The sequence below is a fragment of the Periplaneta americana genome, chromosome 9 (assembly GCF_040183065.1).
Source record: "Periplaneta americana isolate PAMFEO1 chromosome 9, P.americana_PAMFEO1_priV1, whole genome shotgun sequence".
NCBI lineage: Eukaryota > Metazoa > Arthropoda > Insecta > Blattodea > Blattidae > Periplaneta > Periplaneta americana.
In genome coordinates, this window is record NC_091125.1 from 112,024,980 (window position 1) to 112,048,593 (window position 23,614).

Below are 23,614 nucleotides of genomic sequence, written 5' to 3' on the forward strand. Positions count from 1 at the left end.
CACTTGTGTTATAATTCGTAATTTTTACCGCTCCTAAATAACTTCAAGAATTGATAAGAGGTCTTTTAATAAAGTAAGAATAGGCTAAATCTGTTAGGATTTAAAGAGTAAGACGAAAAATTTCAGAAGCTGTCAACCTTGAAACCCGGGTGGTGGGTAAAAGAACAAGAGGAAAGTTGAAAGAAATAATTTTTTTCAATTCACTATTATCAAGGTCGTTCAATTTATGAAAATACTGGAGCCGAATCGAGTAGAAGTGTCGGAAGGTTGCAGAGGGGGCTGGGCATTGGTCAGGCGATGTTTATATAAGGCCGCACAACGCTCCGAGTCGGATCTGCAGTGCAGTCAGTGTCGGGGGAGTCGCTCGTCGCCTTCAATCCAACAGGTAAGAAGAGCCAGCCGTTGCACTGTCTGTGTGCTTGCGTAACGGCACAGGGCGAACTTGAGCACTATGCAACTGCAATCTGTAACACGTACGCCTTTTAACTTCTTTCTAGGTCCTCGTGCTAAGCCCACATTTTACTCTGTATAATTCCGACATAGGTCCAAATCCTTTGTTCAAAGTACTCGAAGCATTTCTAAATACTGTAATTTATGAGGTAACAGATAGAATTAAGTAAAATACAAAAATCAAACTTTGCGTTTTCTATCTTAAGTTTTCTCTAAGTGGATTCTCTGTTTACTTCAGTATATGTCACATTCATTTTTTCGTATATATAGACCTATTACCTCTTCGTTTTGCTTTTGTCTAAAAAAGTGTATCTATTCAGTTGCTTAACTTAGTGTTTAATTTCAGATGCTCAACAATTTTGAGTTATTGTAAGCATTCGTGGAGACAAAAATGAACCACGTGAACAATTTTATGTCAGAACAGGCCACAGAAGCCTACTTCATTTACTGCAAGGTACAAGCACAATGTCAATTTCGGTTCCTTATCAAGAAGTTACCTACTACTACTACTACTACTACTACTACTACTACTAATCCTGCTACTACTACTGCTAAGAGATACTATTACTACTACTACTACTACTACTACTACTGTTAGAGATACTATTACTACTGCTACTACTACTACTACTATTACTACTACTACTACTACTGCTAAGAGGTACTATTGCTACTGCTACTGCCACTACTGCTGCTACTACTGCAGCTGCTACTACTCCTGCTACTGTTAGAGATACTATTACTACTGCTACTACTACTACTACTACTACTACTACTACTACTACTGCTAAGAGGTACTATTACTACTGCTACTACTACTACTCCTGCTACTGCTAGAGATACTATTACTACTGCTACTACTACTACTGCTAAGAGTTACTATTACTACTGCTACTACTGCAGCTGCTACTACTACTCCTGCTACTGCTACTGTTAGAGATACTATTATCACTGCTACCAATACTACTACTACTACTGCTAAGAGGTACTATTACTACTGCTACTGCCACTACAGCTGCTACTACTACTCCTGCTACTGCTACTGTTAGAGATACTATTACTACTGCTACTACTACTCCTGCTACTGCTACTGTTAGAGATACTATTACTACTGCTACTACTACTACTACTACTACTACTGCTAAGAGGTACTATTACTACTGCTACTGCCACTACAGCTGCTACTACTACTCCTGCTACTGCTACTGTTAGAGATACTATTATCACTGCTACCAATACTACTACTACTACTGCTAAGAGGTACTATTACTACTGCTACTGCCACTACAGCTGCTACTACTACTCCTGCTACTGCTACTGTTAGAGATACTATTACTACTGCTACTACTACTCCTGCTACTGCTACTGTTAGAGATACTACTACTACTACTGCTACTACTACTACTACTACTGCTAAGAGGTACTATTACTACTGCTACTGCCACTACAGCTGCTACTACTACTCCTGCTACTGCTACTGTTAGAGATACTACTACTACTACTACTACTAAGAGGTACTATTACTACTACTACTGCCACTACAGCTGCTACTACTACTCCTGCTACTGTTAGAGATACTATTACAACAACTACTACTACTACTACTACTACTACTAGTACTGCTGCTACTACTACTCCTGCTGCTGCTGCTACTACTGCAACTACTACTAATACTACTGCTACTGCTAAGAGGTACTATTACTACTGCTACTACTACTACTACTACTACTACTACTACTACTCCTGCTGCTACTACTACTAATACTACTGCTTCTGCTAAGAGGTACTATTACTACTGCTACTACTGCTGTTGCTGCTACTACTGCTACTGCTACTACTACTACTCCTGCTGCTGCTACTACTGCTACTACTACTACTACTACTACTACTACTAATACTACCACTACTAATACTACTGCTACTGCTAAGAGGTACTATTGCTACTGCTACTACTGCTATTGCTGCTATTACTACTGCTACTACTACTATTACTACTGCTACTACTACTACTACTAGTACTACTACTACTGCTGCTATTATTACTGCTACCGCTACCACCACTACTACTACCACTACCACTACACTACTACTACAACCACTATCACCACAATCACTAAACTAATATTATTATTATTATTATTATTATTATTATTATTATTATTATTATTATTATTATTATTATTACTGTTACCACCGATATTACTATCGTCATCAGTTGCAAAACTAATTTTGTGTTACTAGCTATAAATTCAGCGAACCAGGGTGTGATAAAGGTTTGTCTCTCTTTCGTAAATATTGGGAAATGGGCATGTGTCCCTTGCCTCTCACCAAACATTCACAATATAGCTATGGAGTTCTAAATACTAGTTAAAATTCCCAGAGAGAACAAAACGTATGAAAGATCTCGATCATTTAAAGTTGTTGTCGGCCTCGGTAGCGTAGTCGATATAGCGCTGGCCTTCTGCGCTCGAGGTTGTGGGTTCGATCCCGGCCCAGGTCGATGGCATTTAAGTGTATTTATATGCGACAGGCTCATGTCAGTAGATTTACTGGCATGTAAAAGAACTCCTGAGGGACAAAATTCCGGCACACCGGCGACGCTGATATAACCTCTGCAGTTGCGAACATAGTTAAATAAACCATAATTTGTTTTAAGTTGTTATCATCAACATCATCATAATCATCATCATCCTGCAGTGTTGCAGTTATTGGTTCAACTACACAAGTTCAGTTGAGAGTAGGCCTAATAGTATGCTGGATTCTTCTATTACTCCTGGACCCCATTTCGCTACCTATTGAAGCTCCCCAAATTCATCACGATCCTGGGTGGGCACCGAAATATCGTGAGAAAGATTTCTTACCCTCATGAGGACTCAAACCATTGCTCATTTTGTAACGCGTGTCCAGGCATGACGACGCCTCAGATAACGACGCTATGACGCAGGAACGGGCTTAGTACAATATAGTAAATTATCGTAAAGATATATGGTAATTTAGGGGAAGTAATGGTAGATTAATTATCATGCACAGATATATGGGAAACTATGTTAGAAAATCTTTTTTTCTTTGGATTATTATTATTATTATTATTATTATTATTATTATTATTACTATTATTATTATTATTTCCAGAATAAATAAATACATATATATATATATATATATATATATATATATATATATATATATATATAAATGATTCTAGAACCTCCAGGAAGAGTACAAAATCGTGCACAGTGGTCATTCCACAAAATTTTAAAACAAGTATTTAATTAATTAACAACAAATAAAGAGTATAAAAAGAAAAAGAAAAACACAGATATTATGGTAATTGAAACTTTATATTTCCTCCCTAAACAATAATTTCTAATTGATTTTTTAAAATAAGGAACATTAAGAAAATGAATGTTTGGTAATTTAACTGTTATCTTGTTACAGAACCTTGGACCGAAATTGTTACTGTGATTATAAGCTATAGTTGTGGTACATTTAGGTTCTGTCAGGCATATGTTGTCTAATCTTTTAGTTTTATAGGGAAAATTTCAGTATAAGGATTTCTCACTGACAATTACATCTTAAAATACTAAAAAGATCACATCTGTTTGAGTTTGTCGAATGCGCATCATCATGCTTATGAAAAGGTACTTACCAGTGCCAATAATTTATTTTGTGTGCGCAAGGTTGGAATTTTGAAGTAAGAGGGAAAGGAAGGAATCCATGTTCTGAAATTTATGCGTTTTATATTTATATGAATACAGGTTAAATATATTACGATTTTTATGTAGGCCTACGAAATTCAATAAGACATTGTTATAAATTTGATGAATATTAAATACTAAATAATAGTACGATTACTACATATTACCATTCAATTTCAAATATTTTTCAGTTTTTTTTACATTCGCGGAAGAAATTTATATTCCGTACATGGGACTGGGTGTTCGTCCGTTGTCTTATGATTGTCCTCTGATGTCTCAGCGGTGGCCCTGCGACATACCGATCTCATGGCCACGTAGGCCCGTATTTGTAGGATGTGTAGTGTACGATCTAAAGAACCTCCCTCCCCAACCGCAATGGTGTAAGTCGGATAAAAGTGGAGATTAAGCAGAAAAAGAAAGAAAGAAAGAAAGAAAGAAAGAAAGAAAGAAAGAAAGAAAGAAAGAAATTAGGGCCTATAGTCGCATAATTGAAGGGTTCAGAACCATAGTGGGCCAAGCGTCATTTACTAAAAGCGTAGAAAACAAGGGTTAAAATGAGTTATCTGTAGTAATCTCAGACCTCGAGTGACATTTATTAGGACTATTTCGTGAATAAAATAAAAATGTAAATAATATATCCCTAAAATTCGATCACAAAATGTTAATAATTGTATATTAATTAATACTTAACCTATTCAGACATTGTGAAGTTGAAATACTCGTAGATGAATATCGATTATTGCAATAAAGAAATTCGATGTTATTATTCAGTAATGCCAATTGGGAAAAGCGAAATACAGGTTTAACAATGTTAATTACGTGTGCAGCACTTTTCTCTTATTATTATAATATAAATACATTTTCATTATCTGCTGAAATCCAATATAATTTAAAATCTTATAATTTAAACCTGATTAATAATGCTTATGTATTCACAGCGAGACATGTTACTACACAGTGAAGCCATCTCTGTATAGATAATTAAAACACGAATTTATTACACCATACGGAAGGCAGTTTGATGAAATAGCTTGTATATATTACCATACAAGGTCTTTGTGTTTGATATGCGATGATGTTACATAAATTTGAACATCTGACTTTCTATTAATTGTTTAATTTCATTCACAAAATACAAATTTTATAGGCTACAATTATAGGTTAAGTTACCTGTGGGAGCAGGACCAATGTCAGCTGTGCCTTATTTCGACCGTTACTCGTGCTACAGGAAAACATTTTTTATAGCTCGACAAACGCATTCTCGCTGTAGTGTGTAACGGAACTAAAGCTGCATCTCACAGTTCAATATTCCAATCGCGTATGCGTGCAATCTGGGAAGAATATTGAAAGAATCAAGTTTAAAAGGTACGTTCAATTAAGATGCATGAAGATTTTGTGTCTACATGGTGCGCCGTTTTGAATGTCATCTTCATTCCGTAAATATATTAATTAATATTAAATATCTATATTGCATTCATTGCTCTAAAGTTGAAAGAAACGTTTAACCGTGTAGTTGCATCTTAATGTATTCATGATCATCAATTTACGGGGAAAGAGTTGGCGACAACGACTAAACAAAAGAACGACCATGCTATAAATTGATAGCGATAAATCTAGTTGCAAAAATTATCGCAAAGTGTGACTGTGATTGGTTGGAATTCAAAATTTCATTACACTTCATTGGTCGAAAATGGAATGACGTCATATAAACGAAATAGTCACCATAATTCAATGGAAACATATAGCAAGTAATATAAAGTATGCACATTCAAACTAAATGATATGTGAATCTTCATTAAACTATGGTATTCACTTAACTTTAACTCTTGCTTTTTCCGATTTTAATACATGGCGCTTGGCCCACTATGGCTCTGAACCCTTCAATTACTAAAGTGAAGCCAAGGAAACTAAAGTAGGTAATTTCTTATCTTCCGAATTGCAGCGGTCAAGTTCACAGCAAATTGTCTGTATAATACGATCTCTTATTATATTGTAATAAATGAAAAGTCTTGTGCAGAAAAAATAATAGTGACTTACGATCTTGGTTTCCTAGGAACTAAACAAATAATTATTGTAATGACGAAGACAGGACATCGTAACTGGAAAGTTTTCTCCTCGACACAGCGTCATTTTCTGCAATGACGAAGTCAAAAATACAGAGATAAACAATTACTCTTGCCAAGATGCAAACCTTTATAACGTGGAAAAAAATAATTATGTACACATCTAACACACACACCACACTCTCTGTTGAAACAATACAATATTTCCTGATTCATTTATAATGATTATCATCAGGGACTAGCATTGCTTTTCGTGTTCTGCCATAGACTAGGCGTGAAGTCGTGTCATTTTGAGAGTGTGAACAGTGAATCCCGCTATTTTATTAACTCTCTAGTGATAATTCAAGAACCTTACAACAGTGGAAACGACAGAGACCAAAAGAATTAAGTTTATTTATTTATTTATTTTATTTTTATTTATTTATTATTCGAGCGTCCGAATAACTCGGTAGAAAAACTGGCTAAGGACTGGAATGTGCTGGGTTCAATCCCGGGTGGTGTCGAGATTTTTCTCGTTGCCAAAGCTTCCAGAATAGCCCCATTAATAAAATTCATACATAAAAATCGAAATAATTTTAATGGTATTCGCATAGTTATGAAACAAAAGGCATGAATTTTTTAAGAGTGTTTGAACCAAAATGCAACACTGCTACAGTATTTAATCATAGTAGTAATTTAGGCCCAAGAATATAACATAACAATTTTATATTTAAATATCCTAATCTTGTCAATTTTAATAGTTCTAATATTAAATTTAAAAAGTTATGTATGGATTTTATAAAAATTGAAAAATTGTAAATTTAAATTTATATATTCTTATTGCGTAGTAGACATAAGGCAAATTGTATTATATACTTCTTAATTTCAATTCATGAATCCGCCCCTGAGCACGAGCTCTAATCTTTCAGGGGCGAGCTAAAGTTTTTCTGTTTATTTATATTTTATGTTACAATTATTACCAAAATAAATAGATAAATAAATAAATTCTAAGGCCGAAATCATGAAAGTATGGAGCTACCTTCCTGCTCCCCGTGTTCCTTCACGGCTTGTAAAGAGAAAAACTTTATCTCATTTACTTACATATTTATTTATTTGGACAGGATTTATTATGCTTAGAAAAGAACATTGGTCTTGGCCACAAAGACAGAGACTAAGATACAGACTGATTCTGGAGGAATACTGAGTAGAAAAGTTCGTATAAACATGTGTACAATATTAAATGAGCATGGATATACAGCTGTTTACGCAAAACTAACCTTACAAGTGACAAGAAGGAAAGACAAATTACTTAATGATTACGCTGCTTATTTACACGGTATCATGTTCAACGCAGTTTTCCGTTCCATTGACAACAATAAGTGCTGCTCCCCTGAAGTCTTGTTTTTTCATGAGGGCAGAACTATTGATAACGCGGGCGATCAATTCGACCCTTGTGTTTATTTTGTTTTTATACACTTCGATTTTCATCCAGCCCCACAGAAAAATCAACAGGAGTAAGGTCTGGGGATCTTAGTGACCAAGGTACGTGACCATCACTGCCGATCCATCGTTCAGGAAATATGAGATTTAGATGATGTGTCGCCTGACGGCTGAAATGTACATTGGGTCCGTCATACTGGAAGAACATATCCTTCCTCGTAGCCAAGGAAACTTCGAACAAGTGTTTCTTTACACCTTCTGCCCTCAGACGATCTCAGAAAGGCGACAACTATTATTCCTTTGTACGTAGTCACTTGTCCTTCCTTCATACCATTTGTAAGGCTTGCTATGCGTAACATTCAAACAGCTGTATCTCCACACCAATTAAAAATTGAACAATCATGTTTATATGAACCTTTTCTATTCAGAATAATCCATAGTACTACCCCCTAAAATATTTACCATTCCTCCTTAAACACTCTGTATATTACAATTTTATAATTTATTATTATTATTATTATTATTATTATTATTATTATTATTATTATTATTATTCCGAAATCAAGTTCCGCCTTATTTCTAATATATCAGTCGTATACAGTGGGAATGGCCACTTAAAAGACATCCCGTGAGACCAGTGCTATTTATTTATGATTGTTGGAAAATAATGGGGATTAGTATACTAAACGTAAGGATAATATTATTTTGAGGCAGAATTGTAATCTTTCATTTCCTTAGTTCACAAGTTAAAATCCCATATGCATATGCTCACTATCAGCTAAAGACGAAGTACATTATGTTAGCAATGCCTTAAGTATTAGTCTGTTAAATTTAGATTATTTTTAAATGTTGCAGCATATCGATGGTGTAGAAGAGCAACCTCGTATGTCAAAAATATTAACGAAATAAGACTTCAAATGATTCCTATCTAAGACATTTTTGGAATCTTCTGCAAACATATTTTAAGTAAAGGCAAAGATATAAACTTCACAAAAAAATTATTAAATATCCTTTAATGTCTGGTATTTGTTGGTTTTAAATATATTCAAATGTTATTTCACTCTCTTGTAAAATTGAATTGTTCGACATAGACTTGCTGTTCTACACCACCGATATGTAATTGATTAGGTATTTTTATATAAAATAAGGCGCAAACCATATGAATTGCTCTCACAACAAAATAAAATCAAAATAAAAAATGAAACTAGAAACAAACAAAAAAGTTATACCAATTTATTTACAAGGTGGCCTACTTGACTTTTTCACCTCCGATAGCGTGTGAAATATTTAAGATATACACAAACTGACAATTACAAGTTAAATTACATCGAAGAGGACATCTGATACACGTAATGTGTTTTTGTGCATGAAATAATTTTCAAGATATTAGAGTCCTTTCGTTTTTTAAATGGGAACCAACTAAGTTTTGTATTGCAAATGTTGCGTTAGCTCTGCCTAATAACAACCGACTATTTGAATGTCACCGGTAAGAGTTAATATTTATTTATTTATTTATTTAACTAGCTAGCTAGTGAGTACAAATTACATTTATAAAATAAAAATATTTCTAGCCACTATCGTAAGAGCCAGGCTCGTGTACAGTGTGGTCTTAGTCAATAATATAACATAAAATTTACAAGGACAGTTTACAGAGTAAACATAAACATCGTCATAAACAACGTCTGACTCACCCTTCATTATAATTTTGACTTAATTGAAGATCGAATACACCCATAGTACTGTACACTATCCAATACAACCTTTATATCTTCAGTTCCTTACTGAACAATTGAACGATAAGACATCGGCGAGAAATATGATTGCACACCGGAGATTTTATGTTTTGTTTTTTGAGAATAATGGTTTATTTTTTATTATACACTACTTTTATGTATCACTTCATCATGTACAACACTTCCATAGTATTGAAATGTACAGTACATTGTGATTGTGATTTAATTGACGCACAACTCTAACCAGAATTGTCCTCCTTCTGCTCGATCTTTGGTCAGACATTGTTTATGTTTACTCTTACCGGTGACTTTCAAACAGTCGGTAAAGTAGCCAGTTGTTATTAGACAGAGCTCATGCATTATTTGCAACACAAGACACAGTTTGTTCCCATTTAGAAAAGAAAGTTGACTCTAATATCTTAAAAATTATTTCATATACAAAAAATGAATTACGTGTATCGGATGTCCCCTTCGATGTAGTTTAACTTGTAATTGTCGGTTTGTGCATATCTGAAATATTTCACACGCTATTGGAGGTGAAAGAGTCAAGTGGGTCACTCTATATTTGATATTTGTCAGTCAACTTTACAATTCATAGTTATGGTAGACCTTTACATTTCTGCTTTTCGATTCAATATGGTGGAATATACACTCATTGATAAAAAAAAAAAAGAAAATGTAGAATGAAGCTTTAAGACAAAAGCTGGAAACTGACGTGAGAATCTAAATGAAATAATAGGAAAAATCAGCAACAGACAAAGATTAAGTAGGTCTACTGAAACGTTGTATATACAGTCACGAAGCTCATACGCAGGGAATATGCATCCATAGGTAGTTGCTAACTACTAGGATCGCTACTATCGCCTTATCACAGACAATGCGAAATAGTACCGGCACAGTCTATTGTTCCTAGTACCCTCACAACACGAGCTTCGTGACTGTATATACTGGACTGTGGTTAAACCGTGATGGCGACGACGACGACGACTTTGTGGGTCGTATTCCTATAAACTAAAATTCGCTTCATCGTCTACACAAAATATTGTTTTCAACTCTGCATTACTTACATAATTCTTTCACTCTATTAAAATTAAATAAAAATCCAATGTGTTCAATTATGTATTATCTACTACAATATTCTAGTCTTGATGATGTCACGTCCAAAGTAAAGACTTCTCAGCTTTTGTGGTGATGTGATTAAATTAAACTTCTTTGTTCTGAAATCCGTATAGTTACACATTTCAACCTTGGATTCTAACAAAGTGAGAATTTACAGTATTGTACTCAACTAAGCAGTTTCAATCATAAGTATACGGTATTTGAAACGAATCCGTTATGTTATAATAATTATAATAGTGACACATAGATTCAAATTGCTGACTTCAATTTAGAATATTCGTGCAGCTGAGCTTACATAAACGTTAAGTGAAATAAATGTTGAGCAAGGTCAAGTAATTGACAAAGAACTTGAAGCTATTGTATCAAGGCTCGGTTGAGACACGCTGATAAGTAGTTCAGCTGTGTCCGCTCTTCGTTTCGCTTCACCGAAGCGGAGGAGAAAGGATACTTCACCACGTGATGCCAGTGAATGACAACAAAAACTGATCTCGCTTTGGCGTACCGGTCTTGACCTTGTTGCACAAATCTCTGCGTTTTAATTAATATTCAGTTCCTTTTCTACAAGGTAAATGACGATCGTCATTACGGATTGATCTGTCGCTTGAAAGTTGTTTAGATAATCTATGTGCGCAAAAATGATAATTGCTGTTACACCAATCCCATTACGAATTCAAACACTCTTACGACAAAATAAGTAGTCCCGTGACGGTGTGTAGTATGGATTACTGATGGAGGATGAGACAAAGCCTGCTCCATTTACTGTAGGTCCCTGATACCAGTGGTGTAGTCAAGAATGTAAGATGGTGAGGGGAAATTAACATGCAACATATTTAAAAGACAATAATAATTTTGTTTAATACTAGCTATGGAATTTAAAATCAATTTAGACACCTCAAAAGTTGTTATAAAAAAATCCATTCTCCGTCACTACAGAGTGAATCAACAGACGCCAACCCTAAATAAATCTAGTCATTTTGTTGGTAGTTTCATAATTTCTCTGAAAATCATCAGTAAATTTAAAACAACTTGTCAAGAGAAATATTCATTCACTCATTTAGTGTTCTGCCCAAGGGCAGGTCTTTCACTGCAAACCCAGCTTTCTCCAATCTTTCCTATTTTCTGCCTTCCCCTTTGTTTCCTCATATGATCCATATATCTTAATGTCATCTATCATCTGATATCTTCTTCTACTCCGAACTCTTCTCCCGTCCACCAGTCCTTCCAGTGCATCATTCAGTAGGCAGTTTCTTCTCAGCCAGTGTCCCAACCAAATCCTTTTCCTCTTCCTGATCAGTTTCAGCACCATTCTTTCTTCATCCTCTCTTTCCAACGCAGTTTCATTTCTTATTCTGTCTGTCTACTTCACATGTGCCATTCTTCTCCATATCCACATTTCAAATGCTTCTATTCGCTTCTCTTCACTTCGTCGTAATATCCATGTTTCTGTCCCATACAATGCCAACTTCATAAAAAGCACTTCACTACTCTCTTCCTTAGTTATTTTTCCAGAGGTCCGCAGAAGATGCTCTTTTTTTATTTTCTATCCTCCTTTTGACTTCTTGGCAGCAGCTCATATTACTGCTTATGGTACACTCCAAGTATTTGAAGCTGTCCACTTGCTCTACTGCCTCATTTAGAATTCGTAAGTTTATCTTTTGCATTTTTCTTCGTGTACCATACTCTTCGTCTTATTTGCATTTACTTCACCCCATACTCCTCACAGCTGTCATTTAGCTCCAGTAGCATATCCTTTAGTATCATTTCCTCTTCTGTTAACAACGCCATATCATCGGCAAATCTTATGCACTTTATTCTTCCTCCTACTATCACTCCTCCCATGTTTTGAAAACAGTTCCTTATTAAATCCTCCAAGTAGATGTTGAACAGGGTAGGTGATAAAGGACATCCTTGACGTAGGCTACTCCTCTCCTAATTTTACTTCCTCCTGATAGTTCTTCTCCTATCCTGACTTTGACTCGTTTCATTTCAAAACTTCTCAGTCTAAATAGCTAATTATTTAAATTGAATTCAATTTAAACAAAAAAACTCAATTTAGATATTGAGGGGGAAGTCTGAAACCAGGCTTAATTGCATTTTAGATTTCACCTCCCACCCCTCAGCCACCACTACTTTGAAATTTCAAATGGCACCCCTATATTTTTATACTTAAATATGAAAGAGCATTCAATTCTTTTTACACTTCATTCATTTGTTTTCGCAGGTTTTGTTTTTTTTTATCGTCGCCTGGCAGCCTGGATTGTTCTTATTGTTGATTAGAGCTGAAGAGAATAAAGCTACAAAAACTTATTGAATATTTCATGTAATAGTTGTGTTTGTGTATTAAATTATTTTAAAATGGTGTATATTCTTCAAGAGAGAACATAAATAATCATTATTGATTAAATTTAGGAAATTACACAAAATAAGCTGTGTTTTCATCCTACAGTCAACTGATAGTAACAAAAATACATAAATAATCATAATGTAAACTCAAGGATTCGATGGAGTCCTCCTAATACCTTTCTACCCGCGAAAGCATATTTCACCTCCTCAGACTGATGCCACCTGTACCCCAGACACAATAGGCCGCACAGTTGTGAGTGAATACTATTGAAATGTTAATGAATATTACAGTGAAGAGTGACGGTGGAACGGTGAAGGGAAATTGGAAAACCTCGAGAAAACCCCTCAGAATTCTTGGCTTTGTATCAAAAGAAAACTTTTTTCAAGGAATGGTTTGAAATTTTGTTGAAAGGGATGTTGGCATGTACCAGCATTATACACAAATCTCGATAAATATCTTTTTCATGTTTTATGTCTGATTTATGATCCTATAATTAAATATTTTCCATGTACATTTTGTTATTACACTGCTTTTGAAAGAATCGAGTTCTATCTGTTCTTATACTTTTTAACAATTTGCAAAATTCAGTGTTATTTTTTTCCTTTAATAAGAAAATATTCCTTTCTGAACTTCTCTGTAAGTTCGTTCTGAAGGAAACGCTTCGTGCTCTTAATTTTCGACATGTTCCCAATAGTATGAATTATAAACTAGCGAAATTAACATTAACACAAATATGCATGTATAAATAATCAAATAAATAAATGAAAAGAAATAAAATATGCTTGTTTACTCACAGGATCTCAAGTACGTGTGGTGATTGCAAGGACCCACGCCAAGCAGGATGAGAAAGTTGGTAATGTAATTTCTTACGAAACTAACTGTACTCTCACAGTGCCATCCCACCCCATGGATCATGACGTCATGTATACTCCTTGCGTTCCAAACTTCAGTCTCGCGAATCGGTGACGCTAGGCCGCAGTCTGGTGATGATTATGATAATGAAAGGGCGGAGATTTTTGTCCTGCTCCTTCTGATCCTCGTTAAAATTACGAACAATATACAGTGACGTGACAGTAGGACTCTGTGGTCATGCAGCCAACATAAACAAGGTCAGCAATTAAAATGACATGTAACAGGCAATGAAAGGGATATAATAATATTTAATAATAATTTTATTATATATATATACAGTATATATTCAGGATTCTACAGCTACAGCCGTCTTCCTGTGCCAATCCTTCAAAGCTTCTGTCTTGTGCGTATTCAGTCCTCAACCCCCTCTTGTGCATGACCTCCATTACTTCGTTGTCCGAAGTTCTTTTTGGTCTACCTCTTCCTCTTCTTCCTGGAGGTTTCCACTGGTAAATTTGTTTAGGCCATCTATCTTCGCCCAATCTCATCAGATGACCAAACCACTTCAAACTCTTATTTTCTATTCTATTTAACACTGTCTCTTCAGCATCCATTCTATGCCTAATTTCTTCATTTTTAATGTGGTCCAAGCGGGAGACTCTAGCACTTCGTCTCAAATAATCCATTTCTACGGCCAAAATTATTTTTCTATAATATGCATTCGTTACCCATATTTCACTTCCGTAGTTTAATACAGATTCAACTAACATTTTTCCAATATATTTTTGGTATCCTTCCAAAGATGTTTATCCCACCATACAGAATTTAAACATGAAATAATTTTTTTACTTTGTTCAATTCGGTTTTTTATTTCCTCTTCGCTAATACCTTCTGGTTTAGTTAAAATTGTACCTAGGTATTTTGCCTGGTTAACTTGTTTAATTTCAATTTCATCATCTATAACAATATTATAACTACTTTTAGTATTAATGGCCAAATATTCTGTCTTCTTATAATTTATAGAAAGACCCCAGGATTCATAAAATTTGTTTAATCTTTTGACCATAAATTCTAAACCAAAAAGATCTTGGGCAATCACTATTATTAATTGCAATAAATTCATTATGACTCATCTTGAATTTCCTGAAGTAGGCTAGTGACCTAAACGCTAAGAGAATTCATAGCTCGCTAACTTAATTGAGTTCTTCGAACAAGGAAATATATTACACATCCTCTTTTGAGTATAATTCACTACAATGAGGAAAGTTATTATCTAATAGGTGTGTCTCAGCACAAGGATTTATACTGAAGTGAAGTGCAGTGTTACGTGGAATCGTATTTATAGAAAATTATCTAACTAAAGGTTTGACAAGAAAAAATTGGAATCGGAAAGAGAAAGGAATTCCATGGACACACAATAATATTTAGATTCTAGATAAGTGAACTAACAGGTTTGTGCAGGGGCGCAAATTGTGTGAAAGGACGACCTCAGAGTCACCACGTGGCTGTTGCATAACGGCTACTTCCCACCTGTAATTAGTAAATAAATGCTTGAAGGCTAATCCAAAATCCTGAGCACACACTTACCGTTGAGCTAACAGTAACACGAGGTCTGTCACGGAACAATGAGGGGCTAGGAACATTTCAATTCCATGAAGGATGTATTGCACAGTAACGAAGGTAACCATATAGCCATATCACTGTTATGAGATCTGTCGCAGAACAAGGAGGAGCTGAGATAGAATCATTTCGAAGGGTGTATCCGCTTAGAATCAACGGTATCACTATTCTTTGTCGTGTCTTAAGGTTCCTCCTTAATCTCAATTCTATTATTCTACAGAGCACGAAGCCCCTGAAGGATTTGTGCAAGGAAACGTTGTGATTCCTTTTATTAGATCCGTATCTGGAACAGGTGGACCTCATATTCTATAATCGCTATTATCCACCCAACTGAAGAGAGGAACCTGATGTCAACAAATGCACATGTAATGTCTCATGGTCATGATCAGCCACCTATCACAGTACATTCCTCGGTGTAAATGTTAAAATCCGATACCATATATTATATTTTACCGTTTATTTTTTATTTCTAAATAAATAATGTAGTAAATTAATAAAATCTATGATAAATAAATCATTATATTTCTATTTTAAATATATTTACCATAAGATTACATCCAGAATAAATATGGGAAATTCCTGTTATTATGCGGTTGAGAAGCTTTTATCATCCAATTTGTTGTCAAAAAATCTGAAAGTTAGAATTTATAAAACAGTTATATTACATGTTGTTCTTTATGGTTGTGAAACTCGGAATATAGGTTAAGGGTCTTTGAGAATAAGGTGCTTAGGAAAATATCTGGGGCTAAGAGGGATGAAGTTACAGGAGAATGGAGAAAGTTACACAATATAGATCTGCACGCATTGTATTCTTCACCTGACATAATTAGGAACACTAAATCCAGACGTTTGAGATTGGCATGGTGTGTAGCACGTATGCGCGAATCCAGAAATGCATATAGAGTGTTAGTTGGGAGGCCGGAGGGAAAAAGACCTTTGGAGAGGCCGAGACGTAGATGGGAAGATAATATTAAAATAGATATGAGGGAGGTGGGATATGATGATAGAGACTGGATTAATCTTGCTCAGGATAGGGACAAATGGCGGGCTTATGTGAGGGCGGCAATGAACCTCCGGGTTCTTAAAAGCCAGTCAGTAAGTAAGTATAATTTTACATAATTCATTGTAATGTGAGACGGGTTGTAATACTTTACAGACGAGCTTCGCTTCCGAATGACGTCATTCTAGAGTCGTCGTCTTCCTGTCAGGGAAATTACGCTTCATTCAGACGGTACGGCAATCTGTCGAAATGGGAATTTATTCGAATCGACTTCGTGCTGATAGCAGTATACATACGGTTCAATTTTTTTTCGTGCACAAGTTTAATTTCATTAAATGCTTCGTAAACAATGGATGTGAATACGTTTCTGGTTCTGTATTGGTATCACCAACCAATAAAGTCATATCTTCTATATATTTGTTTGCTTGCTTTACCCCTTTGGTTTGTTATTAAAAAAACATTGTAGCTCACATCTGATTTCTTCCACGAGTTGGTAATGATTTTCCTATATATAGACACACACACACACACACACACACACACACACTGTGGTTACAAATTATTTGACGATTTCAGAAAGCTTATTTTCACCAATATTGAACATAAATACATGACCTTATCACCATTTGAAAGAGGGAAGTTTGAAGTTTTATACTGACCTTAGACGCACTCGAGGTGAGCCTCATGTGTAATACAAAAGACGTCCAGGGGATGACCCCATTCTTGCCAAACCCTTTCAAGTACGTCTTGTGTGACATTTCTGATTGCTGTGTTAATGCCCCTTTTCAATTCGGCCAACGTCGCTGGAAGTGGAGGTATGTAAACATTGTCCTTGACGAAACCCCACAGAAAGAAATCACACACTGTGAAATCCAGTGAACGAGGCGGCTATGTGCAGAATGTGCTCCCGTTGCACGACCAATCCATCGACCTGGTAGGTGTTGATTTAGAAAAATTGGCTAATGCCACAAGTCACGGACGAGGAGGAACAGGTTTCATTTTCCAACAATGCGAATCCCCTCCACATTGGCATACGGAGGTTCGGAAGTACCTAAATCAACATCTACCACGTCGATGAATTGGTCGTGCAAAGGATGCAGATAGCATCTTCTGCACATAGCCACTTCGTTCACGAGATTTCACAGTGTGTGATTTCTTTCTATGGGGTTTCGTCAAGGACAGTGTTTACATAGACCCCTACCTCCAATTCCAGCGACATTGGCCGAATTGAAAAGGCGCATTAACACAGCAATCAGGAACGTCACACAAGACATGCTTCAGAGGGTTTGGCAAGAATGCGATCACAGCCTGAACGTCTGCCGTATTACACGTGGGGCTCACATCGAATACGTCTAAGGTCGGTATAAAACTTCAAACTTCCCTCTCTCAAATGATGGTAAGATCACGTATTTATGTTCAATATTGGTGAAAATATAGCTTTCTGAAATCGTACAATAATTTGTAACCACAGTGTCTACATTTTTTTTCAGAGTTCCTGTTGATAATTCGTTCCTGTTCTGGGGTTAGTACATACCGTAACATGTATCACTGTAAATATTCCCATTTTGTTACCTTTATTAATCGTTATTTTCATCAACACAACTTTATCACAATCCACTACTGAGTATTCACCTCAACATCTTCGTAAATAACCTGAAACAGTACGTCTATCTTCAGTTTTATCAATAATAAGTCGTTCACAATGCCACTTTGTTCGCAGGCGCCACTGTGGTCGCAAACAGCTTTTACTGTTCAATTAGTAGGGCCTATGTGACGTAATATCAAACAAGAACTCGACCTAACCATCAATTTGATCGTAATGGCAAGGGTCGCCTGAATACAATTTGTAAACTTAGACCACTGTCACTGCCAATTATAGTGAAGTCTTCTCTCATCTGTGGTCGCAGACAGCATTTATTGTTCAATTAGTAGGGGCCTATGTGGCGTAATGTCAAATAAGAACCCGACCTAGCCATCAATTTGATCATATGGCAAGGATCGCCTGAATACATTCCTGAACTTAGACCACTGTCACTGCCAATTGTAGTGAAGTCTTCTCTCGTCTTGCAGCGGTCGTCAAGAGAAATCAGTCCGTTTACCCCGCCTCGAGCCATTCTGACATCCTTCCAGCCATTCACTCGGTGTCTTCTACATAGTTTAATGTTCTAGTTGCAGGAAGCTACCTCGTCCACAATGGATGCCAAAGAGTTCCGTCAGTTCGCCAAGGCTACAGTCGACTACATCGCCGATTATTTGGAGAACATCCGTGACAGGTATGTTAAATCTTAAAATACTGCAGTTGCGAGTGTTATTTTGACATTCCACAAAATTTCACTGAAATTATAAAAGATATTTCACAGTCAAGGTCAGTTATGGAAACGGACTCCATTTTCATCAGATAATGTGAAATTTGTGGGAAAAGTGGCTGTAAACTATCACAGTAGCAATGTTATGGATTGTATCATCATCATTATAGGGTGTACAGTACATCATATACTGTATCATCCATATATCATATCATATCATATCATATCATATCATATCATATCATATCATATCATATCATATCATATCATATATCATATCATATCATACCATGCCATATCATGTATCACATCATACCATACAATAACATACATCATGTCATACCATACCATATCATATATCATATCCAGAGAGAGCATTTGGTGTACGTAAACCGTTGAGTTAACTGCTACATGCACTATATCGTAATGTATTAGGGAGCAAGGAAGGGAGGGGGGGGGAATGTCATCGTGTCGCTACAATAACGACGACTGGAGTACAGTTCCTGCAGCAAATTATCTTTACTATTCAGTAATTTCACTTTATAATATTAACTAACGTATTGTTTATATTTAACATTTAACATACATAATTCTGTGTTACATTATATTAATGTACCTACAAAAGACCACAATAATCGCATCGATTTTTCAAACAGAGCTTTCTGCTTTCATTTCGTCAGAACACAATAATCGCATTGATTTTTCAAACAGAGCTGCAATGGTAACATGATTTACTTTATCTAGCTCTTTGGATGTCAATAGAAACATTTTGCCCACACCTTCAGTTTGAAGTGCCCCAACAATAACATTAGCAACGGATCTGTTTGCAATATTTGTCGTTTCGTCTACAGATACCCACAATTTTTCATCTTTTAAGCTTTCTCTAATTTCGCCTAATACATCTTCATAACATTTTGCTAAATAACCCGTACGCAGAGTAGATTGTCGGGATAGTGTTCTACCTGTATATTTAAAAAAAAATGATCTGACACATGGGTGTTTCAGTTTTTTAAATGGAATATTTGCCCTAACGAACATGTGGCCCAAGTCTTGGTAAAAATCACATTCCATATTTGAACTCGTGGAATAGCTTCGACTTTCTTCAAATTCAACAACTTAAAACATTCCTTGTGTCTTTTAGAGTTGTAGTGTTTTTGCACATGGTGTCTCTTGGTCCCCAGTAGATCGACTTTACGTACCATGCATGTAAGTTTTTCACCATCCGTTGAAAAGTGCTGCGATCCGAACTCCTCAACAAATCGCTGCAATTGTACATGCCGAGGCTTCTTTTTTTTCCGCATATCGTAAACTATGTTGTAATGTAAAGGCAAATAAATGCTTTGCACTTACGGTAAACACAAGTAGAACTAATTAGAAGGACTGCGATAGGAAAAAAGTAAATACAGGAAATAGTGTAGAAGGGCCAATAAAGAAGAATATGAAGAAGACAGGAAATTCAAATACGCCAGGAAATGCACAGGTATTGAAAACTATCTAAGACAGCACATATAACATCAGAGAGCTCTGTGCGTACAATGACTGTACCATGTAGGTAAGACCCCCTTCCCCCACCTCGTGACGTAGTCAAAGCTCTCGGTATAGTAAACTTGTGTCCACTGATAACGTACCCCTTCTGCTCTCTTTGATCATATCATATCATATCATATCATATCATATCATATTATATCATATCATATCATATCATATCATATCATATATCATACCATACCAATTACAACAGATAGAAGTAATAGGCTTGATAGTCGGAGCAAAAGGATCCATCCCGAAGCAGTTTGTTGATTTTTGCAAGACTTTTCATTTGCCATCGTCTACAATTACCAATGTTTCTTACTTGCGTTGAAAGGTTCGATTGCATTGTTAAGAAATCATCTCAGATAAAACATTGCACTGTAATTTATTATTTTTTCTCCCTCTTGCATTGGTTTTTATATTCATAACAAATTAACCATGTAATATGTATGTACTATTCAAAATTTTGTTTCTGTAAATGGTATACTTTGTCTTCTAGGCAATCCCTGTTTAGGGAAAGTTTGATAATAATAATAATAATAATAATAATAATAATAATAATAATAATAATAATAATAATAATATCATATAATATATCATATCATGTCATATCATATCATATCATATCATATCATATCATATATCATATCGTATCATATCATATCATACCATGCCATACCATAGCATATATCATATCATATCATATCATATCATATCATATCATATCATATCATATCATATCATATCATATCATATCATACAATATCATATCATATTATATCATATCATATATCATATCATATCATATCACATCAATCCTCATGAATTTGGTCATTTGTCCTTATATAACTTCCACTACAGTTGAATATCACCAGAATTAAATATTCACAAGTAACGGGACTCCCTTCGCCTCTGTGGCTCAGTGCTAGCAGGTTGATCTTCCATCCAGGTGACCTGAATTTGATAGCCGGCCTAATAGTAATAGAATTTGTGGTAACAGTAGTAGTAGTAGTAGCAGCAGCAGCAGCAGCAGCAGCAGCAGTAGTAGTAGTAGTAGTAGTAGTAGTAGCAGCAGTAGTAGCAGTAGTTTATTTTCCATTACACAGATACAGCGTTTGGACATGGAATATAAATACAATAACAAGATTATACAATAATATACTAATTGATCAATCGTAATTACAAACAAAATAGAATAGGCACAGATTAATAGCAAATTTCAAACTGAGTAAAATTAACAACAGAAGTTTAGTTGAATGTTTAAAATAGCAAATCATAGGCTAAGTAAAATTTACGAAAACAATACAAATAATTTTTTAAAGTAAATAGCAAATCGCAAGCTAACTAATTGTTGTTGTTGTAGTATGCCTAATATTTTATTTAATGACTATCAAGTGAGCGAGAAAAGGTCGACAAATTTTGTCTGGAGCCCTCTGTACCATAAATCTGACACACAGGCCCCGAACGTTTACTTCCTTCCCAGAGGGAGTCATACCAAGGGTTTTATTGTCCTTAAAAACATTGCTCTCGGCTGGGTTTGAACCCACCAACCTTAGATCCAACAACCAGCATGGCGTGAGGCATTTGATTAACCTTAAATACTGAGAATAGAGGAATAACTTATTCGGTCCAGAGAACTGATGTCTGGCCATGTCTTGTTTTCTTCTATGTCATTAGAAGTGGAGGTCTTCTGCTATACGTGTGACATAGCATGAGAGTTAGTTCTCGCTGCTTGTGAAATCTCTGGTGTTAATGCATAATCCCCGAGGGAATGAAAGAGTGTAAAGGGTTAAATCCTCGGAGAAGGTCATTATCGTAATGATAATGATCACGAAATGAACTGCAGAGGTTTCCTTCTAGCAAGCATGCTTTCCCTGCCAATTGCATTCAACTACTCAAATGTTAGCATCAAGAAAGTACCTCGTAGGCGTTGAATGATCTTAATTATTATTATATATACACATTACTGCGTATTTAGAAGACAAATTTCCATCGAAATGGAACCCTCTACTCCAGAGGTGGCCAACCTCTTTCGAGCTTAAACCAGCTAATTGTTACAAATTGTCTGAAAGCTACTCTAGCCAATTTTTATTTTGGTAACCAACTAAATTTAAAATAATTTATTTTATATAAGTTTTAATAAAATATCGAAACTCATGTTGGCTACATTTAAAGAAATAGCTTTATTAACACTCATTCATAATCATTAACATAATTTTATATTATCACTAAACATTGAATTGTTAGGCGTCTAATACAGCTTAATTCTTTTACTATGAAGTAAAAAGAAAATTCCACTGAATTTTACAGATATGTAATGCTAATGTGATTTTTTAAACCTGTTGTTCACTTAATATCATAATGTTGGTGGTGTTTCAGGGAGCGTCAGCATCTAAGTTTCTTTTCGATATACCATGCTGGACAAAAAATAGTTGGCGTTGAAATTATTACTCGTAAGTCTTAACGCGCAGTTTACACGAGCTACGGCAAATTACACGTTAAATAATGAAAATTATAATCTTTGCTTGCATAAATTTTATCCTGAAACTGCGCGTTGTGAACAGGCGCTTTTGGCGATCATAATACATTTTTAGACTTAAAAATAATATTCTAGCCGGGTAAAAGTTTTGTTCAATATTGTAGGTACATAAAACAAGCACTTTAGAAAAAAGGGTAACTGTGACAGTCTAATGAAATTTACCTTTTATAATATTCACGGCAGAAAATGTTCGCTTACAAATATACGTGGAGCTGAATCTGCCTGAAAGCAAGATCGTGAAACTCGAGAAATTGGTCTTTAGGGAAGTATTTCCAAAATTCAATAGAATTGGAGGCAGTAGAAGACCCACGCAATGTTCTTTAAACTTAGCACAACGTCCTTATTGGTTTTGGATTTATAATATTTAGATTTAGAGGCATGAAGAGTATTCATGTAGATCAAACTCAAAATGAAAATTGGATTTACGAATATATCATGTTACTTCTTCATATTCAAAAGAAAAAATCAAACTGAGAATAATTCGTACAAAGAGTATTAGCTGCTTTGTATTGAAAATTATCTCGGGTAAAGTTAGGTCATGATTTTACTTAAGTTTCTCTGAATGGTTGGAAAATGATAAACATTTTCCTGCTCTAAATTATTACAAAAAAATTCAGCTTCAATCTAAAATTGTTCACTTCATGGAACATAAATGGAAATGAAGAATCTTTATCTTGTAATCGGTGGTTAGAAATATTCAACTAACCTGTCATGTCCACCAAAACGGTGAATCACAAGCCATCCTTAACCCTCATTTCACAGGCATAACATCTTTCAGTTCCAAAAATTAAAGTACATTGTCTTTTAATTTGGAGAAAGGTGAAAGCACTTCTCCCTTGAAAAACCATCGAGCTGGGTTGTGAAATATATTCACCTTATGAATTTATTTCTCCTTCAAAATTTCCTTAAAATTTTCGGTTAAACGCACATGACTGAATAAT

The 23,614-nt window shown here is 35.3% G+C and overlaps 1 protein-coding gene across 1 annotated transcript in view; it reads left to right on the forward strand.

Annotated features, from left to right (window-relative positions):
* The first annotated feature begins 251 nt into the window (after positions 1–251).
* Positions 252–23,614, forward strand: part of LOC138706391 (aromatic-L-amino-acid decarboxylase-like) — a 63,315-nt gene continuing 39,952 nt past the window's right edge. The window contains exons 1-2 of the mRNA XM_069835628.1: positions 252–385; positions 18,468–18,571. Coding sequence (XP_069691729.1) covers positions 18,492–18,571 — 80 coding nt within the window. The 5' untranslated portion in view covers positions 252–385; positions 18,468–18,491. The remainder of the gene's footprint in view (positions 386–18,467; positions 18,572–23,614) is intronic.